The following is a 9,676-nucleotide window of genomic DNA, read 5'->3' on the forward strand; positions in this document are numbered from 1 at the left end:
GGCAGCTGAAATCCCTCCCCCGTGAGTTTGCCGTGCCCCTCAGGAGCCCTGCCCTTGTTCCCTGTGTGTGCAGAACGCGCAGCAGGTGCATTTCCGCACGCACCTGGAGGACAAGCCGTACGTGTGCCAGTTCTGCAGCCGGGGGTTCCGGGAGAAGGGCTCCCTGGTGCGCCACATCCGCCACCACACCGGAGAGAAGCCCTTCAAGTGCTACAAGTGCGGGCGCGGCTTCGCCGAGCACGGGACGCTCAACAGGCACCTCCGCACCAAAGGTGAGCTCCGGGGCTGGGCTTTGGACAAGCTGCTCTTTGGCTGAGAGGGAATGATCCTTGGGGTGGGTGTGCCCTGTGTCCGTGCGTGCATCAGGAGGTGCCTGGAGATGGTCACATCAGCCTGGAGAAGGTTGTGTGGAGGGGTCCCAACAGTCCTTCCAGTATCTGAGGGGGCCTATGAGTTCTGTGGGGAAAATGTCTTGAGTAAAGTTCTCACAGATAATCTCGTTTGATGGGATTAGTTGCACTGGACCTGCTGCTCCTTTAGCTCCTAAGCACGGATTTCCAGACTCCTTCAGGTAGTGCTGACAGTGTATTTAGTTTTCAAGGAACAATACAAGTTTACTTGAGGGGAAAAGGAAGTTTCCTAGGAGATACTGAAATGCATCAGCAGAAAAGAGCAGTGACTTAAAATATACCCAGACTCTTCCTGCAGGTTCTTTACAGACAGCTTTTGAAATCCTGTGTGGTTTTATCATCTGAATTTAGCTGTGTATTTTTTGGTATTGCACTGGAGAGCTGCTCTGCTTGAGGCTCAGCTGCCTGGTGTCACACAGGGCTTTCCTAGGCTGTTTCTTGGCCTGGTGTGCTGAGAGTCTCTTGTGTGACACTGGTTACTTGTCTGTGGCATCCCATGAAGAGGCCTCATTGGTGCTGTGTAGCACCTTCCAGGTACTATCTGAGATGGCCATGAAAAGTGATGTTTTTCTGGCACTTTGGGAATTTTCCAGGTGGTTGCCTCGTTGCTATGAAAGAGGTGGAAGAAGTGATGGTGTCTGAGGAGAGTCAGTCAGCCGACAACTTGGCGGCCACGGTGCTCTCGGAGGATCCCCACACTGTGCTGGTGGAGTTCTCCTCGGTGGTGGCCGACACTCAGGAGTACATCATCGAGGTGAGAGGGGGCAAACGGCTGCTCCTGCGGAATTTAGCACAGGATTTGCTCAGGAAAACTGCAGCTGTATGTGTTCCTCCTCCGGGCTCTCAGGAGAAGGTAGAACAGGACCACCCCTGCCTGCAGGGCCCTGGGAGTCAGTAGGATTAACCTGCTTTGGAAGGAAAGCACTTGGAGCTTTCCTCACCCTCCAGAGGTGCTGTGTGTGATGTGGGCAGGAAGAGCAGAACACAGGGCAGGCTGACAGTGCCTCAGCAGGAGGCTGAGTCAGGAAACTTCTGACACACTGGATTTTATGGCCTCACAAACTCACTTCAGCTTTCCCTATTCTCTTCTCCCATTTCTATTTAGCTTGTTTTGTCCCAGATAGTCTCTGTTGTTTCTAACAGAGGCTGCCAAAAGCAATGAATTATGTATTTCACTTTCTCCCTCTTCATGACACAGAGCCAGTTCTTATCCAAGCAGGATAACAGAGCTCAGTTATTGAGTTCCTTTAGTGCTGCCATAGTTTTTCTCCAATGGGAGAAAAATTTGCTGCTTGGCCAAATCCTGCTGAGAGAGGAGGTTCTCTTCCAGTTATTTGTGAACATTTTGCATTAATTTTAAGTAGCTCCTGATAATGGGATTTGGAGGGAATGTCCTGGAGGTCTCCTTGGAGTAGCTACTCCATCATGGGGGGGACAGAAAGACTTGTGTGAAAAATCTTAGTGAATTATATTTTGGTAACAAAGGATTTTTTTGGAACAACCTAAAAAGGGAATCCTCTCATTTTGTCTTTCAAGACTTCTACTGAAGACATGGAGACCAGTGAAGCTACTGAAATAATAGAGGGAACAAGACATGAGGTAAAGCAGCCACACAAACTGTGATTTTGGGACCTTGATGTAGATGAAAGGAGTCACTTTTAGTGGTTGTCATGTTAAGTAAACCCTACCTGGAAGAGAGCTGGAGGAGGACTTTGGACAAGGGCCTGGAGTGACAGGAAAAGGGGGAATGGTTTCCCACTGCCAGAGGGCAGAGCTGGATGGCATACTGGGGAGAAATCCTTCCCTGTGAGGGTGGGGAGGCCCTGGCACAGGTTGCCCAGAGAAGCTGTGGCTGCCCCTGGATCCCTGGAAGTGTCCAAGGCCAGGTTGGACAGGGCTTGGAGCAACCTGGTCTAGTGGAAGGTGTCCCTGCCCATGGCAGGGGGTGGAATGAGATGGGCTTAAAGTTCCCTTCCACCCCAAACCAGTCTGGGATTCTCTGACTCCACGGCTGTAGCTCTGCAGACCTGAAAACACAATGTGGCTTATTGTGGGTTTGATAACCCCAGACCCTCTCAGGGATGGTGACTCAGGGGCTTCAGACACAAGAGCAGAGCTGCAGGCTGGGTAAATTGTACAGTAACTACCCTTGGGGAAGTGATCCTCGAAGGCATTCCTGAATGCTGGAAACAAGGGCTGCTGCAGAGTCAGACCCGGCTCAGCTCCTGAATTGATTCCGTCAGTTTAAAAGTTTGGGTGTGGACTGTTGAGGCTTTTCTACAAACAGCAGTTTGACTTTCTGTAGGAAGCACTTTACTAGTGACCCACCTTCAGTGCCGTGAGGGTGAGGGGTTGCAGAGTGCTGGGGTGATGAGAACTCCCAGCAGGAGGAGGCTGGCTGGCTGTGCACCAACCCTCGCTGCTCCCGGTGAACACAGCCGGCCTCTGCCTCTGCTCCCGCGCAGGTGGACAGCCACATCATGAAGGTGGTGCAGCAGATCGTGAACCAGGCGAGCTCGGGCCACCAGATCATCGTGCAGAACGTCACCGTGGCCGAGGGCGCGGGCGCCGCCGCGGACGCCGCCGACACCATCACCATCGCCACCCCCGAGAGCCTGACGGAGCAGGTGGCCATGACCCTGGCCTCGGCCATCGGGGACGGGGCCGTGCTCGCCGCCGACGGCGCCGTCGCCGCCCAGGAGGCCACGGTGACCATGGTGGCGTCCGAGGACATCGAGATCATGGAGCACGCGGGCGAGTTCGTCATCGCCGCGCAGGAGGGGGAGCTGGAGGTGCAGACTGTCATCGTGTAGGGCACGGAGAGCCGGCTGGGGGGCCCGGCCCGGGGCAGCCCTGACCTGCCCCCGGCGAGAGAACGCGCTGGAGGGAGGGGGCCTGGCGGGATGGGACAGGCCTGGGACAGGGTGGGATGGGCCCGAGGTGCTCCCAGTTTAAAACAAGCACCAGGGGATAAACCCTCTGCATGGTCGCACGGGGAAGGGACTGACAGGCCACAGGGGACGCTCACTGCTGGGTACAGCAGCCTCAAATTAAGGAGGATCCTTTGGGAATCAGTTCCCTCTGCCCCCAGGACAGCAGCGGTCTGGTTTTTAGAAGGATTCAGAAAGTGTGGGGTCTCACAAGAGACTATTTAATCATATGCATTTAAAACAAGTGGAGAAAACCAAACCTAAGGAATTGTGGGGTGTGTTGAGCACCACTCAAACACTCTCATGCCTTTAACCTCACTCCTTCAGGCCTCCCAAGGCATGGTACTGCAGTATTTCTCTTTTATTTGATATCCTGGACAAGTAGCCTTACGTACTGGTCTCTGAATGCATCCTTGTACCCTGCAATGCCAGCCAGGCTGCTCTGAGAGCCAGTCTGGGGGCTGGAAAGCCATATTGTATAGGAATTTGGGGTTTTTTTAAACCATATATGGATTTTTAATTGCATATTGTACAGATTCAGCATGTAAATAAATACATTTTTGAAAATAAAATTATTTAAAGTTCTTACTATATTATTTTTTCTAATTTCTGCTCTATTATCACACAAACAGAAGAATTTCTGGAAGGAGAAAGACATGGGGGCATTTATATCATGCTTAAGAAGTGGGGGACTAGTCACTGCTGTGCTTTGATGTGGCCTGGTCAGTGACTGCAGGGGGGCAGCCCTGGAAACTGCAACTTCCCTGGCAGCAAAGTGCCCAAAATACAGAGAAATGCCTAAAATCAAACAATGGAATAAAGATGGGAAATGCCAGAAGGATTAAGTCTGGAATCTGTATGTCCAGAGCTCGGTATCAAACCTGTGATACCCTTCTCTGTCCAGAGATGGGTATGAGGATTCAGTCCAGACTTTCCCATTTTCACAATTTTCAGGCTGAAATGGCATCTCATTGTGAAGGAGCTGAAAACAGGGATCAAGGAAGAGACAGGTAAAGAGATGCAGCACTTTAATGTCCTTCCTGAAATTAAGGTGCTCCACATTAGTACAAAATCTGCAGCAGAACATGGTCTCTCTAGGTTAAGATCCTGTCAATAACCATCTTTTTTCCAGTTAAATACATACAGCCTGTTGTACTGTTACAGTAATGGGTTAATCATTTCCCACACAAAGATACTCACAAAAGCTTCCTCAGAATTCACAGCAGCTCTGTGTTGGCCCTCCCCAGAGAGAAACATTCACTGCAGGAAGATGGACCAAACCAGCCTCTCCATCCCAGGAAATTCCTACTGGTCCCTGTATCCTGCAGACAGGACTGAGCTGAACCTCAGAAACCTCACAGAGGGAGGGATCTTAACCTTGCTCTGCTGGGGCACCATCAACCCGAGTTCTGCAGTAATCTTGGTCCAAAAGCTGTTTGGGGCATCCAAACCCACTGCTGGAATAAAAATCTTACCAAAAAAGTTTAAAGATGCACAAATATCTTCATGTTTTCTTCTTCCTTTCCAATGCTGTAGGAGGCCTAAAGATTTCCTTTAAATTCCTCCAGATTCCTTTAGAATAAATGTTTTTGTAGACAACTTGTCTGTCAGGGGGCTGTGATGAGACATGGTGGGACGCCCCAAATCTTCTGGATTTACACCATTCGTTGGTGGTTTGGTTGGTGAAGGCCAAGTACAGACTGAAAGCACTGTATCCACCCAGGACGAGTGTGAGCAGGATAACAAACCCCAGCATGAAGACAATCCTAGGGAAAGTCAAGAAAAGGTGCTGCAAGGAAAGAGAGAAATAACTCAGTTAAAAAAACTGGAGGATTAAATCACATGGCCACTGTAAAACCCCAGCTGGAATGAACATCCATGTGCACATGGAGCTGTGGGGGAGCCCCAGGAACAAGGTCCCAGCCCCGACCCCCACCCAGCTCAGCAAGGCTCCATTCCTCAAGAAACGGCCTCAAGTTGCACCAGGAGAGGTTTAGGTTGGATATTAGGGAAAATTTCTTCGCAGAAAAGGTTGCAAAGCATTGTCACAGCTGCCCAGGGCAGAGGGGGAGTCCCCATCCCTGGAAGTGTCCAAAAACCATGTGGATGTGGCACCTGGGGACATGGGTTAGTGGTGAACAGAGCTGAGGTGCTGCTTGATGGTTGGACTTGATGATCTTAAAGGTGTTTTCCACCCTTAACAATTCCATGGTTCTACTTGAACCTCTGAGCAGAGCATGCAGAGTTCCAGGCATGTATTTTCTCCCAAGCCTTGCTAATATGTGGGAGGATTTTCTACACCCATCTATTTCCAACTGTTTGTGTTTGGAGTTTTGCTTGTTTGTTTTTGTTGTTGTTTTACTTTGTAAAACATTAACACAAACCATCTGAAAACAAACTGCCAAATGAAGGGGCAACAATCTGGTACAACTTTGGGTTTTGCTGACATGATACAGTTTAAGCAGCTCTTTTCTGAGTCAAGTCCCACTCCTGGGGAGTGGTAATGGCATTGCTCAAACACTTCCTGACCAGGATCCTTTTGGAAGAGTCCAAGGCTGAAACATCTGCTGTCTAGGATGAGGAAAAGATAAAGCACTTGGTACTTATCACCTCACTGCCACACTACAGGGACGAGGGGACTGAGATAAAAATCACTCAAGTGCTAGAGAGACTCACAGTCACCCTCTGCTTGCATGTGAGAGAAAATATTCCCAGTATCTAAATTCCAGGGTAATGGGTCCTGCTTTAACATCTCCCTGAGGATGTCAAGGATTGCCAGCTGTTTCCTAAATGTTCCTGCAGTAGGAGGCCATGGAATGTAAATTCATTCTCTGTGAACCAGGTCTGCTGAGTGACAGATACTGGAGATAGAAATCCAAAGAACGGGAGAGCACAAGGAAGTGCCGTGAGAAAAATCCCCCATTTTTCAGGTGTTCTGCCACGGCAGCTTTCCAAACCTAATCAGCTGTGCAAAGCTGCTAAAACTCCCAGGATGGGAACAGCCTGCAGGGAGCGGGGAAAGATTCCTGACAGCAAAGAGCGAGGCCAAACTTTCCATAGTGCCAACTCACCTGGACGAGGAAGGGAATCTCCACGGGGTGCTCCTGGCCCTGGGCATCCAGGTAAGTGCTGTGCAGGAGGTTGGAGAGCTGCACCACGTGGCTGAGGAAGGACAGGGTGATGGCAGCGAGGGCAGCGGCCGTGGCCGTCAGGGACAGCAGGTAGAGCAGGAACCAGGCGGCGTTGGAGGCCCCCACGCAGTTGTTGAGCCACACACAGTGGTGGTCGAAGCGATGCACGCACGTCCCACACACACCTGGGGCAGGGACACCACAGCAGCCTGGTCACGGGGCTGCCAAGGAACCAGTTTGATTTTTACACACCCTGGGATAGCTTTCAACCCGAAAATACGTGAGGATGACGGTCGGGATTTAGCTGACGGCTTCTGAGCCACAGAAATCAGTTACAGATACACATCATAAGAAAAATCACGTGTCCCCCTCTCCTCTTTTATTCACCGAGGCCACAGCTCCAAGGCTTTGGTTTCCCTGACAGAACTGCACAGCAAAGCACCTGAAAGGTAGAGATTGTAGCTCCCACCTCTATTTTAGATAACAGCAAACTCTGGGTGAAAAGGAGGTGGTGGACTCCTCCTCCCTGGAAGTGTCCAAGGCCAAGTTGGATGGGACTTGGAGCAACCTGGGATAGTGGAAGGTGTCCCTCCCCATGGCAGGGGGTTGGAACAAGATGGTCTTTAAAGTCTTTCCAACCCACACCATCCCAGGATTCTACGATTCTGTGAAACACAAAATCCTGAACTTATGTCTTGACAGGTGATAATTTGTCATTTAACTTCCAGCTGCTCAAAAACTTGGCTGTTCCTGACCCTGAATTAGACCATCAGAACTGGTAATTTCTGTGAGAAGAAACAGCAACAAAGCAGCTCCAGGGCTGGGCAAATGCAGCTGTGAGCTGGGACCCCAGGAAAACAAGCACAGCCCTGTGTGCACTGAGCTCATCACAGAACAGCTGTAGTGTGAACTGCAGCTCCTGGTGCAGGATTCCTTTGGGAAAGGATCACTTCTCAGGGAAGCTCAGGCCCTTACTGCAGTGCTTGGACCTGGCTGGCTTCTCCAGGGTGCACGTGGGGCACACGGTGCCTCTCTGGAACATCACACCATCATAAGCATAAACCTTAACCAGGGATGCATGGTTGGATTTTGTTATTATACCTGCCAAAGAAACAAGGAAAACAGTGAAATTTCATAGAATTTCCAAGGTTGGTTTTCAAACAGCTCCAGCACGAGCATGAGCTTACCAGGATTGGCCCGGGAGCAGAGCAGGAAGCAGCCCATGTTCCCAGCCAGCAGCAGGTAGGGCAGGAGGAGGAGGAGGAGGTGGAATTGCAGCTCCCAGCAGTACCCAAACACTTCCCAGGTGTATTCCCCAAACACTGCAGCCTGCAAGGCTATGTGCAGGACAACAAACAAACAGCTCCTGGAACAGAAAGGGGACAGTCTATTTAATACTCAGCATCCTGATTAACAGGTCAAGTACACTCAGAGGTGATCAAAGACTTTCCAAATGCAAGGAGACACCTCTTTTAGGTTTTCAGGCCAGCATGGATTGCATATTAATAGTGTTTTCTCCATCCACTGGCTTCTCTTTCTCTTCTTCCCACATACACTCCTTTAAATATGCCAGTTAAATTCACTGCATTATTTCAACGCCCTTTGGATTTTTCTTCCCTGTCAGTACAAAGTCTCATAATCACTTTGCTGCTGACAAAACATGCCACAGTAACAGGCCATAAAACATTCTGCCAGAAGACATTTGCTGCTCTGACAGCAAAGAAAACTCCAGTAAACAATTTCAAAAACACTGTAGTAATATGAGCAGCTGCATGAAGTGGCAGGAGGCTGGCAGAGGTGGACAGCAGTTCAGTGCACGGGGGGTCCCAGTGTCCCCAGCAATCTGACAGTGTCACCTCTCTGTCCCAGGCTGGGTCACAGCAGAGGATCTGCAAAACAGGCAGCACAACAAGCCCAGCACTCACAGCACAGCTGGAGATGTTACACCCTGAAGTGTCTGTCACACTGGAGCTCCTGTCCCCAGGGAAAAGGGATTTAAATGATTCCTGAAGCACCAGAGTTTACAGACACTACAAAATCCACCTGAATCCAGCAGACTGCACTTTGGCAGCTGGGCAGCTTCCCTTGAGCCACCTGGACATCCAGGCTGCTGGACTAAGACTAATGGGATTTGAGGGAGAGGAAGGAGCCTGCGAGTCTGTCTGACTCCATCTGCAGCTGCCACAGAGGCCGTGGTAATTCCTGTGAGGATGCAGCTCCCACCAGTGCAAGCAACATCTGTTACTGAGCCACATTATCTTCATTTGTCAATATGCTCAAATGTTTCAGGGCACCACCTTCTAAACAACGAGCAAGGAAGAGAGAGACAACAGCGTGGCAAACCTTAAAGGGAACCTGTAACCCCTGACAAACATCCCTAACGAAGAGGGAACATCTCAGGATAATACTGAAAGCTCTGATGGTGGCAGGAGAGCCCAACAGCAACCACAAATATTAGTGAAAAATAACACCAAAGGCAGGAAAGGGCAATACCTGGTGTGGAAGAGCCTGTGCAGTGCCCCGTGTGCCACCCTGTGTGCCACCCTCTGCAGCTGGGTGGGGATCACCAGCGAGAGCACCTGAGGGAAATGGAGACACTGTGTTACCTGAACTGCACATCACCTCTGCCTTGGGCAAGCTCAAATTTAAACACAAGCCCCCAGCCCCTCAGTTCTGTGTTTGTACTGTCACAGCACCGGGGAGGAGTCTCATTTTCAGGAGCATCTGAGCTCCTCATCACAGAACCAAGGTTGGAAGAGACCTTCAAGATCATCCAGCCCAACCATAACACACAGTCATAGAATCATTTAGGCTGGAAAAGCCCTCCCAGTCCATGGAGTCCCCCCTGTGCCTCATCCCCCCCTTTTCCCCAGCCCAGAACACTGAGTGCCACGGCCAGTCATTCCCTGGACACCTCCAGGGGTGGGGACTCCAAACCTCCCTGGGCAGTTCCAATTCCACACTTTCCATGAGGAAAGGGCAGAGGCAGGCATGCTGCTGAGGTTACACATTCCTGGGAGCCCAAACAAACATATCTGGGTTAATGTGTGAAAGTTCTAAGGAGCTTAGGGTGGGTGTAGGCTGGGCACTAGTTAAGCAGGGGATAGAACTGAGCAATTCCCCAGCTACAATATGCTCCATCAGGCCATCTGACAGATCAAGTGAAGATAAGCAAAGGGATAAAGCCTGCTGGCCTCCAGAAAAA

General features: G+C 50.5%; 2 protein-coding genes across 3 annotated transcripts in view; one reads left to right on the top strand and one right to left on the bottom strand.

Moving 5' to 3' along the window:
- Positions 1 to 3,230, top strand: part of E4F1 (E4F transcription factor 1) — a 7,957-nt gene extending 4,727 nt beyond the window's left edge. The window contains exons 8-11 of the mRNA XM_029965252.1: positions 27 to 272; positions 1,004 to 1,164; positions 1,947 to 2,009; positions 2,876 to 3,230. Of these exons, the coding sequence (XP_029821112.1) occupies positions 27 to 272; positions 1,004 to 1,164; positions 1,947 to 2,009; positions 2,876 to 3,223 (818 nt within the window). The 3' untranslated portion in view covers positions 3,224 to 3,230. The remainder of the gene's footprint in view (positions 1 to 26; positions 273 to 1,003; positions 1,165 to 1,946; positions 2,010 to 2,875) is intronic.
- Positions 3,231 to 4,351: 1,121 nt separating this feature from the next.
- ZDHHC4 (zinc finger DHHC-type containing 4) overlaps positions 4,352 to 9,676 on the bottom strand; it is an 8,807-nt gene continuing 3,482 nt past the window's right edge. For both annotated transcript variants that reach the window (XM_018086426.1, XM_018086429.1), the window contains 5 exons: positions 8,965 to 9,050; positions 7,659 to 7,837; positions 7,447 to 7,572; positions 6,412 to 6,656; positions 4,352 to 5,129 (listed from right to left, as the gene is read on the bottom strand). In XM_018086426.1, coding sequence (XP_017941915.1) covers positions 4,845 to 5,129; positions 6,412 to 6,656; positions 7,447 to 7,572; positions 7,659 to 7,837; positions 8,965 to 9,050 — 921 coding nt within the window. In that variant the 3' untranslated portion in view covers positions 4,352 to 4,844. The remainder of the gene's footprint in view (positions 5,130 to 6,411; positions 6,657 to 7,446; positions 7,573 to 7,658; positions 7,838 to 8,964; positions 9,051 to 9,676) is intronic.

The sequence above is a fragment of the Manacus vitellinus genome, unplaced genomic scaffold, assembly GCF_001715985.3.
Source record: "Manacus vitellinus isolate BGI_N305 unplaced genomic scaffold, ASM171598v3 scaffold_93_pilon, whole genome shotgun sequence".
NCBI classification, from domain to species: Eukaryota; Metazoa; Chordata; class Aves; order Passeriformes; family Pipridae; genus Manacus; species Manacus vitellinus.